At 36.0% G+C, this 20633-nt stretch overlaps 1 protein-coding gene across 1 annotated transcript; it reads left to right on the top strand.

Annotated features, from left to right (window-relative positions):
* The first annotated feature begins 861 nt into the window (after positions 1–861).
* On the top strand, positions 862–20152 carry LOC145315908 (uncharacterized). The gene is made up of 8 exons (XM_080156085.1): positions 862–944; positions 1357–1428; positions 1884–2036; positions 2420–2484; positions 3703–5287; positions 6196–6339; positions 18707–18860; positions 19663–20152. The coding sequence occupies exons 1-8, from the start codon at positions 867–869 to the stop codon at positions 19671–19673; spliced, it is 2262 nt and encodes a 753-aa protein (XP_080012211.1). The 5' UTR covers positions 862–866; the 3' UTR covers positions 19674–20152.
* The last annotated feature ends 481 nt before the right edge of the window (positions 20153–20633 follow it).

A 20633-nucleotide genomic window follows, 5' to 3' on the forward strand; every position in this document is an offset into this window, starting at 1 on the left:
GTCAGTCTGTATGAAATGGTATTGGGAAGATTTAAATATCTCGTTTGTTATTAAAGATATATGAATGATTTCTAGAGTAATTCTTATAATAAAGTAAAAGGATGTTTGTCTGTTTGTGTTTCTGTTTGAACCTAAGGATCTTGCTAACCGCTGAACCGATTGGGTTCTCCTGAACATGGTAGCCTCTCAATGGTCCCGGGAAGGTTTATAACTATTTTGGGGGAGGGTACCACCACCCTCCCAAGATAAACAAAAATAAATCGAATTTTTTTTCTCTCGAATAAAGACTCCTATGTAACATTGTACGATATCGTAGAATATTGATAGAGATAACATTGTAAGGTATCGTAATATTTAAAAAAAACCATTTAAAGTGCCACTAGAGGCCTCTAGGGGCATGGCCGCTAGTCCTTATAATAAAGTAAAAGGATGTTTGTCTGTTTGTACCAAAGGATCTTGCTAATCTCTGAACTGATTGGGTTCTCCTTAACAGGGTAGCTTCTCATTGGTCATGGGAAGGTTTATAACTATTTTGGGGGAGGGTACCACCACCTTCCGAATGGAAATCGCCCCTAGAAAAAATGCCCCCCCCCCCTAAAAAAAAGTATTTATTAACTAAAATTAAAAATGGTGGGGTGACACCACTGCCCCACCCCCCCAAAAAAAATTCCCTCACCCAAAATTTTTTATATTTACTTTTTCTTTTAAAATCTAAAATAAGAAATTGGTTTAACAAATTCGAATCCCCCCCCCCCCCCCTCTACTCAAGTGCTCCTAGAGGCCTCTAGGTGCATAGCCGCTAGTCATTACATATTACCAATAAGCATCAAGTATATAATTTCATTCTAACTTTTCAGATGATGAAAATGGCCTCAACAAACCAAAATATGAAAATATGGATAGCAACAGCAATAAAAATTTTTTATGAAATTTCTGATATTATGGTAAATAATCATTATAAATATTTTTTTTTGGGTGGGGGCACTTTCTTATCTGCTGTCTAAGATAGATGGCGGATTTTTACTCCATCTACTTGGGTGTTGTCATGCTAAAATAAGAACAATGGGTTCAAATATAGGATGAATGAAAATTCGTCTTAAATTTTGAAGACGACATTATTGGCAACTCACTAAGTACAATCAAGTTTTCTATTCACCTCATTCAAAATGTTATTAAAGGATTTATTTTTGTCATGAATATTTGGAGCACCTTCCACCAAAGCCAAATATTGGCTGGTTGGATGGATGGTTCATCATTATAATTTCTTTTTTTAAATGTGAACAAGTATCAAATATAAAAAAATATCAGAGTAGGTTTTAATTTTATACTTTTAAAGCTTATATTTTCATGGTTTAGTATAGTGGTAATAAGGTGAAGATATCTGTTGAAGGTGACAATGGAAATGACATCACACAATATCTGGACAAGGTATTTTACTACATTTCAGTCTTCTTGGATTCCCAATTTTTAGTAGCGGAGCCACTCTATACTTCACTATGTCTGTCTGTCAGTATATCTATAATGCAATGGGGGCATTGTGATTTTCTTGGCTGTTATTTAGTATAGAATGCTGAAACTTCTTAAATTTATTTTCTCAAATTTATTAATTTCTTGACCTGATTTTTAAAGTTTTTGTTGATACTAATACCCCGTTGTTCTGAGCATCTAGAAAGTAATTTACTTCAACAGTTAGTTTGTCAGCCATGATACAAAGTATATATATAAAATCTATGAAAATGCTTGAGAGAGGTTTTGTGATTCTTTCTCCAAAAATCTGTCATTGATTTCAACAAATACATTTTAAATCTCCTTTTCCAATTTCTTATCCATGATTTGTTTGTGCTTTGTTACTTGTTGGTGTTGTCATCCTTTTTTAATTCCAGGTCATTTTTCAAACTTCATGTAAAATTAAATGTTTGAATAAAGAACGTGAATGCTCTTCTCCTCCCTTTGGCTACCTGGATTTTGTTAGTAACCTTAGTATGCCAGAAAAGATTACTATTCATCTTACTTACAAAAATAAAAGCAATAGCAAGGTAAACATATTAAGATTTTTTTTTTCTTTATTCTTTCTGGTTGTTTGGAAAATGGAAATTAATTTGTATTTTACAGTGCATTGTTACTTTATTTTATTGAAAGAGGTTATTCCTCATTTTATAACCTTAGATTTTTGAGTATTTGATAGAAACTAGAGATTTTTTTTGTAATCATAAAATGCTAAACTTTGTCTAAATCTGATTTTTAAAGTTTTGTTGAAATATTTTCCAATTTTATTGTAATGTAACTATGATAATTATGTGAATGATGAAAACATCATTAATTTTCAAATCGTGGAAGCTAGAATAAAACATACTCATTTTCTGAGCAAGATGGACAGTTGTTACAAATTAATGTTCCTACTAAAAAAATAATATTTTAGATAGAGCTTGATTTGTTACATGGTGTTAAGCAGTTTGGATTATTTAAAGACAGTAAAATTTACAGGTAAGAGTCTTTCACAAGAATGTAATGTTTTTAGCGATAAAATAACCAGAATATCTCCCATATATTTTTGTTATACAGTAAGACCCACGAAAAAGTATCCTTTAGGGTGTAGAGCTATTACTTCTTAATGTATCATCAAAAGTAGCACATGTCATTGTTCTCTGTTCATTTTCACACAAGCATATATAAAAATTTTAATTTTACCTCCATTAACACCGGAGATTTTTTATAGCCAAAGTTTTGAAAAAGTGATTAAGAAAAAAGTGACTTTTAACATGAAACCACCTTTTTAGCAAAATTAAGGTAGAAATCCTTTTATTTGGTTACTATCAGAAACTATATACAATACATTTTTAAAAGCGAAGCTTTTCTATAATTAGGGTCGGTCCGTCCGTCCGTCCGTACGTCCGTACGTCCGTCCGTACGTCCGTAACGGATAGCTTTTTTCGTTAATTTAGGCATGTTAGAATTGTCCTGTCGATTTTAAATTTTGCATGGTGATTCCTTTAGTAGTTAGGTACGATTTAGAAAGCGTAGCAACTCTATAATCATCACCAAAATGTCCGTACGTCTATTTTAAACATGTTGATTTTTTTACTTTTTTAACAACAAATTTTTATGTGATCTAATCATCCGATTGATCTGATTTTTGGTATATTGATTCCTGAGACAACAAAGTATAATGTAATCAGCGAAGCAACTCTATAATCAAGTCCTAAAAATGTTAGTATGTCCATAAACATTATCCTGAATCAAGCAGTTTTTCAACAAATTTACTTACAATTTTGCTTTGACTCTTATACATTTATATTATGATTATTCAGTTCTGACATTATACAAGTGTTAATGTCCGTTTGTCCTACCGTTTCAGTGCTTCGCTTTTATGGATGTTGTCATCCTTGTTTACACATATTTTTGAGTCTTTTTTAATTAATTAACTTGTTTTTCTTTGTATATCATTCTTCAGTTACCAGAGAGATATAATATAACCAATTAACCATCCAAAAATTATGAGAAACAAAAAAAAATCATTTTTCTCAGTCACTTTTTCAAAACTTTAGCTCCAAAAATCTCCTGTGTAAAATTAAAATTTTTATATTTGTGTGAAAATATACAGAGAACAAGGAAATATGCTTCTTTTGATGATACATTAAGAAATAATAGCTCTACACCCTAAAAGATACTTTTTCGTGGGTCTTACTGTATATAATTGTTAAGGTTTCGTCATTATCCTAAAACAACAGAGTTCCTCAAGAAATTGCTCAATGGAGGTGGAGAGTTGGTTCAAGTGGCAGAAACAGAGAAACTATCAGAGGCACCATATGAACTAGAAGAGGCAACAGATGAAATAGAAGAGACAACAGATGAACTAGAAGAGGTTACAGATAAAATAGAAGAGGTAACAAATGAACTAGAAAAGGCAAACTGCTGTATAAACAAACAGCTTGGGAAAGTTGAACCGCTTGAGAGACAGCTAAATGATGCAGAAGAAACCAAAAAATTACTACAGACAAATTTTGATACAGCCAATAAATTCTTAAAAATAAATTTGCTTTTTGAGAGAAATACAATACCTAAACTCAAAGATGAAATAAAAGCAAAAAAGTTGGACAAAGAAGAAAGTATAAAGAGATTAAAAGATGAATATTCTAAAGCCATAAATGGATTCAAAGAGCAATTAAAGGAGAAGTCAGAACAACTGGAAGCTGAAAAGTTAAAGATTAAAAATCTAATTAAAGATCTTGAAGCTGAAAAGATTAGTTTAACAAAGATAAAGCAACAACTTTCTGATGAGATTGAAACAATTGAGCAGATAAAAAGAGAAAAGCAAGAAGACTCTAAAAAAGCTAACAAGATTATTCAAGCTTTTAGAGGTTTAGGTAGAGAGATTCGAAACAAACTGGAAGCAGAACAGTTAAAGAATCAAACCCTTACTAAAGATCTTGAAGCTGAAAAGATTGGTTCAACCAAGGTAAAACTACAACTTTCTGATAAAATTGATGCAATAGAACAGATGAAAAAGGACAAACAAGAAGATTCTGAAAAAGTAACCAAGATTATTCTAGATTTAGAAGTCCAATTGAAGGAGAGGTCTGACCAAATGAAAGCAGAACAGTTAAACAATCAAACTCTAACTAAAGATCTTGAAGCTGAAAAGATTAGTTCAAAAAATGTAAAACAACAACTTTCTGATATGACTGACACAATAAAGCAGATCAAAAGGGACAATGAAGAAGGATCTGAAAAATCAGCCAAGATTATACAAGAGTTAAAAGTTCAATTGAAAGAAAGGTTGGAACAAATGAAAGCAGAACAGTTAAAGATTCAAACTCTAACTAAAGATCTTGAAGCTGAAAAGATTACAATAGAGCAGATTAAAAAAGACAAACAAGAAGAATCTGAGAAGTCTGCTAAAATCATTATAGATTTAAAAATCCAGAATATTGAAAATTTAAAGAAACTGAAGGATGAACATACAATTGTCACAAAGAAATTACAATATGATCATGAAAATTCCATTACAAAGTTAAACCTTGAACTTGCAAAGGCAAATGATATTAGAGACAATGGCTTGGCTAAGATCAAAGATTTGGAGGAACAATTATCAAGTAAAGAAAACATTCTTGAAACAGAAAGTCTAATACAAAATGAAAATCTTGTAAAAGATCACAAAAAACAAATATCCATTCTTGAAGAAGAGATTGCTGAAGGTTTAGCTATAAACCAAACTCTGGAACAAGTTCTTGATGACAAAGAAGCCAAAATTTGTAACCTGAATAAGAAAATTGAAAATCTTAATGAGGTAAATTTTCATTCCCATATAAACAACCCCTTAAATAGTGGATGTAAATATTCATTCCCATATAAACAACCCCTTAAATAGTGGATGTAAATATTCATTTATTTCCCGGAGGTAGTCATTTATTTCCCGGAGGTATAGTCATTTTTAGAAGATTTTCAAATTTTTTTGGAAGATTTTAGAATTTTTATTAATTATTAAAAGAAACTTGATATCAGGGTTATAAATGATTATAGCTGAGAAATAAATGAAAATTAAAAACCAAAATTAAACCACATTTTAGCATAAAATAATGATTTTTTTGTTTAAATGAGAATGATATTCCTGTCCAGTTTTTTGTTTAGGAATACCCCATTTATTTCCCAGAGGTAGTTATTTAATTTCCGGAGGTAGTCATTTTTAGAAGATTTTTTATTTTTTTTGGAAGATTTTAAAATTTTTATTAATTACTAAAAGAAACTTGATATCAGGGATATAAATGATCATAGCCGGGAAATAAATGAAAAATAAAATTTTAGCATAAAAAAAATGAGTTTTTTGTTTAAATGAGAATGATATTCCTGTCCAGTTTTTTGTTTAGGAATGAATATTTCTTACCCTCGTGAATAAATGATGACCTATCGGTCCATCATTTATTCCCTTGGGTAAGAAATATGCATACCTAAACAAAAAACTGGACAGGAATTCCCCATTCATTTGAATAGTAAAATTTTTCATTATATTTGTAAATATACAACAGGTTGGGTCGATTTTGGACATTTTCATCTGAGACCAAAGGTGGAAATTGCACATGATTTTACCTCTAGATGATTAAAATTTATCTAAAGTCTGTAAATTAAATACTACACCACAAAGATATTTTTGAATGAAGAAATTATCTAATGTTTTTAAAAACAGCTAAAATAATTTAGGTTCAATTAATTCTGGCCAGAAAGATAATCCTTTTGAAGAGCAAAGGAAAGGCATATCAGCAACGTGAGATTGCTGTGACAGAGAAGATTGGCATTGTTAGTCCTTCACAGGTTAGCAACCAGGAAGAGTCAAAGAATGCTAAGGTATGACTTTTTCATACAATTATGAAGTTTTTTTGTCTAGTGTTAAAGATCCCAAAAATGCTGGTACGAATTGGTTGACTATTTCAGGAAAGTTTTATAAATATCTTGGGGAGTTTCTAGACTATTTTCCTGACTTCCTGCCCTTCTTTAAGAAGCTATGAGTAGACCAAATAACTAAATAATTTCCTTGAAAAGATGCAAATTTAATTGTAAATTAAGTACAAGTTGATTGCCCCTAGCCTCTAAGGTAGGATAAAATCAGAAAAAAATAGTCTAAAATCACTCACAGATAATTATAAAGCTTTCCTGAAAAGTACAACCAAATTGGATCATCATCTTCCTAGATCTTTAGCTTTTGACAAAAAAAACTTGCTACTTTATATCATAGGATAATTTAACTAATTTATCATTTTGTTTATATTGTAACAATTAAAGTTTTGTCTTTTTTTTATAATTATCCTTTTCTTCATTTGCTTATCTCTCCCAGAATAACACCAATGAACATCTAACACCCAGGAATCTAAAGGGATAGGGCAATGGCCTATAAATTGATGTATTATACACAAAATTGCCCCTTCTATAGTTTAAAATTAGTGGTTGAAATGTTTGGACATTCAACTTAATGAACCAACCAATAAAAATTCGCCCAAAGTTGTTAATATTAAACGTCTGGGCCACTAGTGTAATAAACAGACCCCCCCCCTCTTTCCCTGGCTAATGCAATTAAACATCCGCTGTTTACAATAATTAATTGAACATGTCAAATAATTCCTAAAGCAATATAAATCTTTTGCGTTACATTAGAATTTTTCCTTCTATAGAACTCTATTGTTATGTAATTTTACTGTAAAGCTTTGTCTTTGGAAATATCGAATCCATTAAAACCCTAAATTTATTGAATTTTAATTTTATGATTATTTTTGTCTTAACCTCTTTTCGAGGAAGCTTTGTGTTTATCAAGATCGAAATTAATTCCTTATCATTATCCCAAATTAAGCGCAAATGTCGTCTTGTTTGACTTTCCTTTTCTAAAGAGACGCGGCATGGATTGTTTATATTTTGATGCGTCCACGTTCGTTACTTTTGAATGATATGTGAGTGTGTGAAGATTTCGGAGAACAAAGTTGGGCCTATCATTGGTCTCATAGTGCGTGAACGACCCTAGTATACCAGGAGCTTGAAACCATAAGAACTTCAGGTAGAATTTGTTAATTTTATTTAAATGGAATGGTGTATAGGACGATTATATTTAGTTTAAAAGGCTTTAGCCAGCTAAGCATGAAACTTTATTATGATTAATTATTATATTTTAGTAATTTTTTATGTGCTTTATTTTTGCATTTAACAATGATTTATTAAACCAAATAATTTTCCTTTAAAGCCAAAGTTTCCAAAGATTCTTAACCGTAGAGAAAAATGATTTTAAAAAGCAATTAAGATTACGTGGTTATAAAAACTGGAATTTTGTATTAATTGATTTTGTAATTTCAGGACTTTGAAATAGTTGCCTCAATAAATCTATAATCAAACCTGCTGTTGAAACTTGATGGTTCCTGGTATTGGGGGTTTGTGTGTATGTCAACAAGATCTCTAGAACTTCCCGCTAATTCGGAAGTCACACTCAACCAAAGTGTCATGGTTGAGACAATTTCAAAGTATCTGAAGAATAGGCGTTAGCATTCTTCAAGAGATCAATAGCATCCAGTGATTATTGATGCAATAAACTGTGACAATTTTTCTGTGAAATAAGTACCTAGTGAATCAATATGCCACTAACCAAAAAGCAGAAAATTGAGCGAGCTATCGCTATTGGCAGTGAAAGGCTAGAAGTGTTTGATGAACAGTTAAAAGTGTTTTATGACAATCTAAAAGCCTGCCAAAGTTTTAGTTCATGTGAAAATGTGAATTTAAAATCAATTCGTGACATTTTTAGTGAGGTCAAGGACCAATCTGACCTAATAAAAAGTCTAAAACCTGCCGTGGAGACTAGTGAGTTGCGCGAGTTCAAGCGTGATTTGGATGAAGCTAGTGAACAGAAAACTGTTGCAGATAAAGTTTATGCGTCGTTGGAGCAGTGTACGAAAATTCTGCACTGGCTTGACAATGATTCAGACGACGCGAGGTCAAGCACTGTCGCCAGGAACCTCGACGTCATTGAGAAGGTGAGGATGGACATGGGAGTGCTTAAAATTTCCATGGAGTTGCGCCAAGAAGTACGTGATATGTACCGAAGGCTTAGAGAGATGGAACGTCGTTCATCTAACTTGGATGAGAGTGGAACACCTGCCATACTCTCCAGAAGTATGTCTGCCGTGGATATTCGGAGTTCCAACCCGCAGTATGGGCGCTGGGACAACAGTTTGTTGCCGTCCTTTGACGGTACTGACACGGATTACTCCAACTTTAAACAGGTCTTTAAAGATCTATGCGCTGGTTACGGATTTTCTGACCAGAGGTTAAGTCTGATGTTGTGTATGGAGAAGGTGATAACCAACCCGGAGCTACGCAAGCAAGTGTCAGCAATTAGAGATCATAATGAACAATGGTTGTTTCTCGATCAGATGTTTTTATCAAACACCTGCCGGTTCATGAAGATTTTAACTAAGCTGAACAAGATGAAACCTGTGGATAAACCTGTGGACGTGGTTAGTGCAATTGCTACCTTCAAGAGCACCATGCAGGAAGTAGAAGCCATCGTTGGTTCTGCAGCTAAGGATTACCACCACCTAATTCTTATTCATATTTTCAAAGACAAATGTCCAGATGCCCTGAGAGAGAAAATTATGATGGAGCTAGGTAGCATGAACCAACCAGACATCAAGAAGATTGTAGAACTGCTGGAGAGGACCAGGGGAGCAATGTTGGCCGGTGATATGTCCTATGACACTAGCACCGGCAAGAGAAATCGTGACAGAGCTGCCGCCGCGCAAGTATCTGGCCGCAGCGACAATAAAAATGGAAAGGCTGGAAAGGACAAGACTTCCAAGTGGAACAGTACATGTCCTGTTGAAAGCTGCAAGGAGAAACATCCGATTTTCTGTTGCCTCACGTTTAAGAAGATGGATGTGGTTGACCGAAAAAAAGTTGTCCAGCAGAAGAAGTTGTGTGAACTCTGCTTGTGTGATGGCCATGCTGCTGACAAGTGTAATAAATTGGATAAGCTTGGTGTTTGTGGCACCAATAATTGCGACAGATATCATAGCCGGTTGATCCATGAGGCTAGTGCTGGTGTGAATACAGTCTACAAGTCAAGTTCTGCACCCAGCCCCTGTACCTTCTTACTTCAGTTAGTTCCTGTTGTAGCACCTGGCGGCGGCACCTGCCACGCCACTGTCATGTTTGACTCCGGTGCAAATTTGCCTCTTGTGTCTGAGAAGTTATCCAACAAGTTGAAGCTGAAATCTACCAGCAGATATACAACTATTTCTGTGGCTGACGGCAGTGAGACTTCCTGCCGCAATGTTGTGTTTTATCTGAAGGATAGGGACGGTAATTTGAGGGAGTTTAAGGCAGCTGTCATGCCTACCCTCGGCGGGGCCAACAAGATGTGCTCGGTCCACCCCGAAACCGCCGCCGAAATATTTAAGATGCCGCCAGAAAGATTTACATATATTAGTGGAGGCTTAGATATCATCATTGGAAATACACATCCTGACGTGTTTCCATCAACCTACCAGAAAGTGGGCCAGTCTATGTTGTGGCGAACCATTTTTGGTAGTGGTTTTATCTGTACAAGTGCTGATGGTGGAGCTGGTGACCAAAAATCGGCATATAAAGCTGTCAGTGTTAGTGGAGGCACCTTGCCAGATTTTTTGACGTCTGAATCGTTTGGCGTACAGCTGCAGGCACTTTGTCCAGGATGTACTGCCTGTCAAGAGTGCAAGGCTATGGCCGACGGCACTACCTGGGACCAGCGTGAGAGGCAGAGAATAATTGAGGCAGGTTTAACACTTGACTTGCAATCCAACAAGTGGACAGGTCAATATGCTTACATTGAAGATCCTCACACTTTGCCCTACAATGAGAGTTTAGCCCGCAAAATTGCTGAAAAGGATCGTGCCAGGATGGTCAAGGAAGGTACCTATGATATGTATGTGCAGGTATTCAATGACGCCATATCCAGAGGCGTTTTTCAAAAAGCAACGCCTGAAGAATTGAAGTATGAAGGGCCTAAGTCTTGTTCATCAATAGTGGTTGCTTTCAAGGAGGATTCAAGTTCCACACCCATGAGATTGTGTGCAAATAGTTCTCTGACGTTCAAGGGTACCAGTTTTAATCACATAATGCTGGGAGGTCTGCCGCCAATGCAGAAGATTTTTTATCATTTGTTGCTTTTCCGCGGTTATAAGGTTGGTTTAACCGCGGACATTTCCAAGTTTTATAACTCCATCCTGGCCACAGAGTTCGACAGCCAGATGAAGAGAGTTTTATTTTCCCCGACGCCAGACGGTCCACTTGAAATTTACCTGACTAAAGTGGTGAATTTTGGCGAGTTGGCTGCGGGAAATCTGGCAGTTACAGCCCTGAAGTTGACGTCCCGCCTGTTTGGCGGAAAGAGTGAAGCAGAGGTCAAGGAGATGTATGGAGAGGGACAGATAAATGGTAGTGCTATTGTAGCAAAACCTGAATTATGGAAGGAGCCAGAAATACCTACCTACCCCGAGGAAAATTTCAAGTTACCTCAGATTCCAGTTGCAGTCAAGCTTGAGAAGCACAGCTTCATAGATGATGTCATTTCGGGGGCAGGATCTGTGCCAGAAGCCAAGGAGATGATGAAAGAAGCCGACAGAATTATCAGCAAAGGTAGTTTTTCCTTCAAACAAGTCATTTATTCTGGTGATGATTGCCAGCCAACCAAGGTTCTTGGGCTGATATGGAAGCCAGCCACTGATGTGTTATCCATCGCCACGAGAGTCAACCAAGATGGTAAAGTCAAGGGAAAGAAGGTGAAAGAGGATGCTGATTTGTACAACCTTCAGGACGCCTTGGACGAGAATCTGACAAAGAAGATGTTCCACAGGTTCGCCGCCCAGACCTTCGACCAGCTCGGGCTTTGCAGCCCTATCTTGTTGAGAATTAAACTTGTCCTGCGGAAAACATGTTTGCTGAATTTGGGCTGGCAAGATTTCATTCCAAAAAGTCTACGGGATGAACTTGTTAAGTCGCTGGAGGACAGAGCTGAGGTCGCTAAATTGGAGTTTGACCGTTGTGTGGTCCCGGAGGAACCAACTGGCCTTCCATCCTTGATGATGTTTTTGGATGGGTCATCAGAGGCCTATGCATGTATGGCATATTTGAGGTGGCCAACTAGGCAAGTTGTGGTTGCTTTCAAGGAGGATTCAAGTTCCACACCCATGAGATTGTGTGCAAATAGTTCTCTGACGTTCAAGGGTACCAGTTTTAATCACATAATGCTGGGAGGTCTGCCGCCAATGCAGAAGATTTTTTATCATTTGTTGCTTTTCCGCGGTTATAAGGTTGGTTTAACCGCGGACATTTCCAAGTTTTATAACTCCATCCTGGCCACAGAGTTCGACAGCCAGATGAAGAGAGTTTTATTTTCCCCGACGCCAGACGGTCCACTTGAAATTTACCTGACTAAAGTGGTGAATTTTGGCGAGTTGGCTGCGGGAAATCTGGCAGTTACAGCCCTGAAGTTGACGTCCCGCCTGTTTGGCGGAAAGAGTGAAGCAGAGGTCAAGGAGATGTATGGAGAGGGACAGATAAATGGTAGTGCTATTGTAGCAAAACCTGAATTATGGAAGGAGCCAGAAATACCTACCTACCCCGAGGAAAATTTCAAGTTACCTCAGATTCCAGTTGCAGTCAAGCTTGAGAAGCACAGCTTCATAGATGATGTCATTTCGGGGGCAGGATCTGTGCCAGAAGCCAAGGAGATGATGAAAGAAGCCGACAGAATTATCAGCAAAGGTAGTTTTTCCTTCAAACAAGTCATTTATTCTGGTGATGATTGCCAGCCAACCAAGGTTCTTGGGCTGATATGGAAGCCAGCCACTGATGTGTTATCCATCGCCACGAGAGTCAACCAAGATGGTAAAGTCAAGGGAAAGAAGGTGAAAGAGGATGCTGATTTGTACAACCTTCAGGACGCCTTGGACGAGAATCTGACAAAGAAGATGTTCCACAGGTTCGCCGCCCAGACCTTCGACCAGCTCGGGCTTTGCAGCCCTATCTTGTTGAGAATTAAACTTGTCCTGCGGAAAACATGTTTGCTGAATTTGGGCTGGCAAGATTTCATTCCAAAAAGTCTACGGGATGAACTTGTTAAGTCGCTGGAGGACAGAGCTGAGGTCGCTAAATTGGAGTTTGACCGTTGTGTGGTCCCGGAGGAACCAACTGGCCTTCCATCCTTGATGATGTTTTTGGATGGGTCATCAGAGGCCTATGCATGTATGGCATATTTGAGGTGGCCAACTAGGCAAGGGTTTGAAACGTTCCTGCTAGCCACCAAGTCAAGAGTTGCGCCGGTCAAGACTGAATCAATTCCACGCCTTGAATTGATGGGTTGCCAGATGTCCACCAGGTTGTCAAAGTCCATCAGAGATGCCCTGCCCTTTGATGTTATCAGAGTGATGTACTTTACTGATTCATCGTGTGTTTTATCACAAATTGTTTCCAACAGTGCCATGTTGAACACATTTAATTCTCATCGCATTGGAGAAATCCAATCTGCAACCAACAAGGATGACTGGAGGTGGGTCCCTGGGACACACAATGTTGCAGATTTGGGCACCAGAAGCACCTGCAAGGTATCAGATTTAGGTCCAGGTTCCAGGTACAGATTGGGCCCAGAATGGTTGCGCCAGGATGAAAGTGCGTGGCCTGTGAAAACTGCCGAGCAAGTCAAGCAGGATTTACCACCGGAGGAGTTGAATACCAAAATGGTTAAGTTATGTTCAATGAAAGTTACCGGAGAAGCCGCTGAAGATGTCTTTAGGTTTAAGCACAGGAGATCATTTGGACAGGCCAAACGTATTATGGCAGCTGTCCTGCAAGTATCGAACACCTGGTTGAAGAAGCTAAAGAGCAGACAAGAAGGCAAGACTACAGCCGCTGGTAGTCATGTAGCAGCCGCAGATTCTGTGTACAAGCCGTCTTTGTACAATTTTATGGCGGCGGCGGAACTTTTCATTGTGTCATGTAGCCAACAGGATGAGTGGATAAATGACGCTAAAGGCAATTATTCGTCATTGAATCCATTGGTGCATCAAGTATCATTGACCTGGCCTGTCGTTGGTCCCGGAGGTAATTATGTGACCAGGGAGATGCGTATTCTAAAATTGGTTGGTCGTGGCGAGCCCGTCATTGACGCCATTACTGGTGGCCGTAAAATGCTATTTGAAGACATGCCAGGTTTAGTAATTTTGGAGCCTGGTAATTGGTTAGCTTCTGTCATTATGAGAGAAGCGCATGTTGAGCTTCATTCTGGTGTCCGTGGAACTTTAGCTGAGAGCCGCCGTTGGTGCTGGATTGTGAAGGCAAGGAGGTTGTCCATCATGGAGGTGAAGAAGTGTTGGCCCTGCAGTGTTGAGAGGGCCAAGGAATGTCGTACTACCATGAAGGATGTTTTACCTGACAAGTTGGTTCCGAGCAGGCCATTTGAAGCTGTACAAGTTGACCTTATGGGTCCGCTGGTTACGAGGAGAGCTGCCGCTAAAACGAGGAGTCAGACAGCAACGAAGAAAGTGTGGGTGTTCGTGGTAGTCTACAGGTTCTCGGGGGCGCTGTGGCTGGATGCCTTGGAGAAGTATGATACCAGTAGTATCCTGTTGTCCCTGCGCAAGTTGGAGGCTGTTCATTGTCTGCCGAAGATTATAGTAAGCGACATGGGCACACAATTATCCAGTGCTCGCAAGGTTTTAGAACAGAAGTTGGGCAGCCAGGTAGAGTTTTCTTGGTCCCAGATTCCGGCCCGAGCCCACCATTTTATTGGGCAAGCTGAGAAAATGGTGGGATTAACCAAGAGATTGCTGTCCAAGAAGTTGGTGAATAGTTCTGTTAATTTTAATGAGCTCCTGGTGCTGTTGGCAGAGGTTAGCAAGTTAATGAATAGCAGACCGTTGACGATAGAAGCTGCGAATGACGTGGAGAATTGGCGGCTGATTACCCCTGGCCAGCTGCTGGGAAATGTTGACCGCCAGCCGTTGTGCAATGTGGCGATGAAACCTGAGGACCAAATTTCCTCCAGGTTGAAGTTGTTAGAAGATTTGTCTGCCCAGTTTTGGACTTCCTACCGCCAGGAGATTTTGCCGAAGATTTTAAGGATGTCCAAGTGGAAAGATGAAATGGCGGAGCCGCTAGCTGACGGAGATATAGTGCTGGTTACGAGTACAAATCCGCTGATGAGATGTCTGCGGATGGGCCGTGTGACGAGGATTGAGGATGGGAGAAAGACTGCAAGAGTCTTGTTCAGGCTGACAGATAAATCTCCCCTGGAAGAACATGCTGTATCAGTCAGGCAGTTATTAAAAATTATGATTAATAATTGATTCTTATTTTATGGAAACTGAGATTTTTTTTAGTAAAGAAAGCCACATTTTCATATGCCTATTTTTATGCCTAAAATAAGAATCAACCGAAATGCGATTTATTTTTATTCTATTTCATATGCTCAAATTTAATTTTATTGAGTTTAATTTCCTTTCAAAAGTACAATTCATTATAAAACTTACCTGAAAAGTTTACCAAAAAAGAATAAATGCGTCGAGGTTGCGTGATTCGATATTTATTCTAAGAAAAAATCAAGTATTTTTTTAGCAGATTTTTTAAAAATTACATATGAATTTCAATCAAGTAAAACATTTTTATTCAGATCAAGGAATGATTGAAAATTCATATTTAAAGTCTCATATTTTTTTTACAAAGAAAAATTGGTATTTTTTCATAATTTCGATGAAAATTCTAACGAAGATATTATTATTATTTTGCTATTATCTAAGTATTGGAAAGTTTTATTGTTGATTAAGATAGTTACAGTTCTTATTCATTAAGTTTGAAAAACTTTCTGCCCAAGGATTTTGAAATATTTTTCTTACTACTCTTTTTGATGCTTAACAAATTTAGTTTTAAGTACCTATAAATCTTAATTTTCTTGTCTAAGATTTATTTCGTTTTATATTTACCATTATTTGTTTACATTTCAACCTGATTTCGTAGGTACTTATTGATTTATTAATAATGATTTATTACCTATTGATTATGAAATGATTATTAATTAGTATAAGTTGTTATATTTACAACATCATGATTAATAGGATTATCCATTTTAGGATTTGTGTATGTGATCTTGTGAGTGTCATGTGCCTGGAATATTGTATGGTACAAACCAATCCCCATCCTTCTATCCTAAAATGTGAGGTATTATGAGTCCTAGTGAGGAGTATAATATTGTGTATGCATTTCACGGGGTTTCATTTAGTTAGGAGCAAAAAATTGTCATGTTTTTCGGGATGTGGCCATTCTCATGTGATTATGGTGAGTTGAGTTTAGTGAGAAATGTTGCTAGTGCTCAGCGCAAAAAACCTTGAATCTCGTTAAGGAAGTTAATTTGACTTTCAAACGGGGGGTGTGTCTTAACCTCTTTTCGAGGAAGCTTTGTGTTTATCAAGATCGAAATTAATTCCTTATCATTATCCCAAATTAAGCGCAAATGTCGTCTTGTTTGACTTTCCTTTTCTAAAGAGACGCGGCATGGATTGTTTATATTTTGATGCGTCCACGTTCGTTACTTTTGAATGATATGTGAGTGTGTGAAGATTTCGGAGAACAAAGTTGGGCCTATCATTGGTCTCATAGTGCATGAACGACCCTAGTATACCAGGGGCTTGAAACCATAAGAACTTCAGGTAGAATTTGTTAATTTTATTTAAATGGAATGGTGTATAGGACGATTATATTTAGTTTAAAAGGCTTTAGCCAGCTAAGCATGAAACTTTATTATGATTAATTATTATGTTTTAGTAATTTTTTATGTGCTTTATTTTTGCATTTAACAATGATTTATTAAACCAAATAATTTTCCTTTAAAGCCAAAGTTTCCAAAGATTCTTAACCGTAGAGAAAAATGATTTTAAAAAGCAATTAAGATTACGGGGTTATAAAAACTGGAATTTTGTATTAATTGATTTTGTAATTTCAGGACTTTGAAATAGTTGCCTCAATAAATCTATAATCAAACCTGCTGTTGAAACTTGATGGTTCCTGGTATTGGGGGTTTATGTGTACGTCAACAAGATCTCTAGAACTTCCCGCTAATTCGGAAGTCACACTCAACCAAAGTGTCATGGTTGAGACAATTTTAGTTTACAAAAGTATCGCTAGAGGTTTATATTTTTACTATTAAACATTAAAATCTCACTAAATTAAATGAATTATGACATGTTTTTATTTTGCTTTTTGGGTCAAATTTATTAATGCTTAAAAATTTTGTATGTTTTACATTTAAATTATGTATAAAATTAAGAGAGACACGGTAAAAACATTAAAATATGAAATATAATAAATTGTCACCTCATCTCAAATAAGTGGGTAAATACAGTCCAAAGCCTATGGGGGTATCGAAATTTGTTTGGCATTACTAATGCCATTGAAATTTGCAAGCATTGAATTTTCATTTGATATCTATGCAGTGAAAATTGGAGATTGCTTAAGCTTTCAATAGATGTGACTTAAGAAAAGTATTAAATCAATGCTATAAAAAATTACATATCATATTCATGCACCATTCCAGTTCAGTATTGAAACTGAACCCGCCCCCCCCCCCCCTCCCTCAGCTGTCTTTTCCATCCTAAAACATCAAAAGGGGCAGTACTAAGTAGATTCATTTTACAATATAAAGACATTTAAAAATATTGTTGGCTAGCGAGATCCACGTATTGTTACAGACACAGTAAGATCATGTTACTTTTTGATTAGAATAAAACACTAAAGGAAGAAAGGGTTGGGTCACAGGGAGTAAGGGAGGGGACAATGGATCAAATATTTAATTTTTAAGAGTCTCAGACTTTGGGTACTGGCGTAAAGGGAATTCAGCAGTTTCTGACTGACTTTGGGTACTTGCGCATCAATGCCCCGCTAACTAGCTGAGTTAATTTTGAATATTGCTGACAGAAAAAATTTGTTATTGATGACTGGTTTTAACAAATATTTTTCCCCAAGAAAATGTCATTTTATGTATAGAAACTCTACTGTGATATTTATGTATTAAAAATCTAAGAACCCCTTGAATTTAAATGGCAGTTTAAAATATATGAGAAGGGTTGAAGAAGTTCTAAACAAGATTTTTCTAGTGATTAATTACAGAATGTTTACTACATTGTGATGTATTGCTAATTTCATTCTCAAGTAAATGATTTTTTCTTAGAACTAATTTTGTTTTAAATTATATTACCATGATTCCCTTACATTTTTGGTCATGTTTTCTGGATAAATCTGGTTTTCATTGCTTTTCAGCAAAAACCCTTAAATTGAATTAATTGCCTATTGTCCCCTCCCTTACTCCCTGGTTGGGTCATGTGAAGGAAACAAAGTTGCGGGTTTCGTCGTATTTTCACAGTCGCTTTTAAAAGGTTATTTAAGGTTAGGTTAGGTGATTGCCCAGCAAGGTTAGGCTATTGGCCCCGCAGGGTCTAGAAATAGGAGAAAAGCTACTGTAAAAATACTGAAACCCGCAACTTCGTTTCCTTCACATGACCCAAAGGGTTAAATAACTCCCCATCACAATGTCAATGGTGTTCACAATATTAACACAGCCAAGTAGTAGGAAACCATTTGCTAGCAGACGAATAAGGTATTAAAAAAGGGAGGGAGGTAGTTATCAGTATATGCATCTATACTATAGATCTGTTACTTTTTGTAAAATGTTTATCCTATTCTAATTAGAAATGTTTTTTTTGTCTGTAGCATAAGATCTCAATAACTACTGTTCCGATTAGGTTTTCTACTTTAGGTCCTATAATGGTTGTAAGTTTTTTTATTTTTAGATTTGAGTCTTAAATTTTGGAATGGTTTAAAGCTATTTTTCTAATAAATCTCTTCCTCTTTGAAAACAAAGCCCCTAGATGCTAGAGGCGAAGCCACTAGTTCTATTAAATAAAGTAGTATAAAGATTATTATGTCTAGACTGAATGCTTCATATAAGTCCCACAATGGTTTTAGATTTAAGGCTTAGGATGGTTTTAGGCTTTTTTCTGTCGTTTCTTTACACTTCAAAGACATATTCCCTTTCTCTCCCTCTCTCTCTCACTTTCTCTTTCTCTCTTTAGCTACCTATGGATATTGTCAAACTTGTTATTTTTCTAACTGACTTTTTCTCCCTCTATTCATTTCTCAGATTTACATTTTTTAGAGTGTGAAAAAGCAGCCTCAGAATTCAAAAACCACAGCACAAAAGAGGGCTATTGAAGATACTGTGGACACGGCTGGTCCTTCAAATGGCAATCATTCTAATATGAAAAAGGCCAAATTGACAAATGAAGAGCATGTTAAAAACCTATGCAGAGGTAAAGGAGGTAGTTTTTTTGTGGTCCACTTGTAGTTCTAAGAGTAGAGGGACAAAGTGACTCATAAATAAGCAATGTGACGTCATACAAATAGGGGAGATAAGTGTGGAAGTGGGAAAGAAAAGCTCTAAAAGAGAGATGGAAAATCCCTCATTTTTATGACGTCACATGGCTAATTTTTATTCACTTTGTCCCATTCTAAACTATTTTGTTATAGGCCTAATGTATTGTCTATTTAATTATTTTCATTGCTTATTTTTTAAAATAGTGAATCATTTTTGCCTTCATCGAAATTTTGTTTTTTTTTATATAATTTTTAGCACATTTTGTATATATCATAAATCGAAATTAATGAGTTTTCTTCGTTTCTTTTATTTGTGACTTAAAACAAAGCCTTAATTGGGGATTAGGTGTCTGTTTTTTTGTGAAGCCCTTCTAAATATTCCTTCACCTAACCTAACCTACAGAAAGCATCAAAAATATGTTTTAATCTTATTTGTTTATTGATCTAATAATTATCTTCACTGACTATTAATCACCAGGCCTAGCTATTCTAACAATCAATTCTACAAAAATCACTAAACCTTTGGAAGTAAGGTGGGGGTATATCTTTTTTTTTGATGTAACTGAAGTGGGGTGGGTAAGAAAGGAAGAAAAAGGGTAAGAGGGTTGAAGGGAAATTTTCCTTTAGAATTGTTTGTCAGAATCACATTCCCTTTTCCCTCATTAATAACTAATTGGGTTCTCCTTGAAAAAGATCTGAATGAACACAAGATAGAACTAACATTTGATTTTTTTTCAGGTGGAAAATAAAAAGAGTGTCATGTGAAAATTATATCATCAAATCTCAGAAAAAAATCATACATGGATATTATTTGATTCAAGAAATAAAAGTTATGCAGATATATCGGAATAATGAAACAAATTTGCCAAATTCTTAGAATTTTCCTTTCCTTTAAAGTAGTAAGAATTTTATGTCTGTAGCTTGAGAATTTGATAACTAATGAACCCATTGAGTCAGTTAAACATTTTATGGAAGCTATATATAGGTCTCGGGATTGGTTTGGGCTATTTAGTTATTAGACCTAGATTGGAATGGTTTTGGACTATTTTTATTATTGAGTCCCCTACCCCTTTAATGCAGAGCTTCTAAATACCCAGGGTGCAGCCGCTTGTTTCTCTTGTTTATTTAAATGGGGCTTTGTTCAAAGTTAATTAGTTTTCTTCTTCACCCTTCCCTACCACTCTTTTTTATATTAAATATTTATGTAATTCAATTTTACATGTTATTGTTAAATAATTAATTAAGTCATTTTATATTATGAAATTTAACTATACTAAACAATAAAATGAAATTAATTATTTAATGCATATAATCATATGTTTTTATTTCCCTGAATTTAGTGATGTTTATTTTAAATTCTTATAATACATGATATTTCTTTCCATATTTGTATTTTTATTATAAGCGCAGCTACTTTATAACTTGGGTTTGTGCGTTTTATTAGCTCAGTCACAGATTTATAGTATAGATGTATTAGGGTGGGTCCATTTCCCCCTTTTTTTTTAGATTTTACTGTTATCATAAGTTGCGGAAGTCATATATATGTATGATAAGCCCCATTCAAGTTTCAAAAGTGACACCATTGGTTGATTTTCAATTAATTAATAGAAAGGTTGTACAAGGCGGTTGCGATGGGGAGATACAGTTATTTAACCCTTTTCTCCCTCTAGTGTTTTACTCTATTAGCGCAGCTACTCTCTAACTAGGGT

This window comes from Acartia tonsa, chromosome 1 (assembly GCF_053477335.1).
Source record: "Acartia tonsa isolate MP-2025a chromosome 1, ASM5347733v1, whole genome shotgun sequence".
NCBI lineage: Eukaryota > Metazoa > Arthropoda > Copepoda > Calanoida > Acartiidae > Acartia > Acartia tonsa.

Bases quoted from the DNA above. Each gene is read 5' to 3' on its own strand.
- LOC145315908 (XM_080156085.1), top strand. From the start codon at position 867: ATGGCCTCAACAAACCAAAATATGAAAATATGGATAGCAACAGCAATA. The intron at 945-1,356 runs GTAAATAATCAT...TTCATGGTTTAG, and splicing joins ATGAAATTTCTGATATTATG to TATAGTGGTAATAAGGTGAA. The intron at 2,485-3,702 runs GTAAGAGTCTTT...ATAATTGTTAAG, and splicing joins AAAGACAGTAAAATTTACAG to GTTTCGTCATTATCCTAAAA.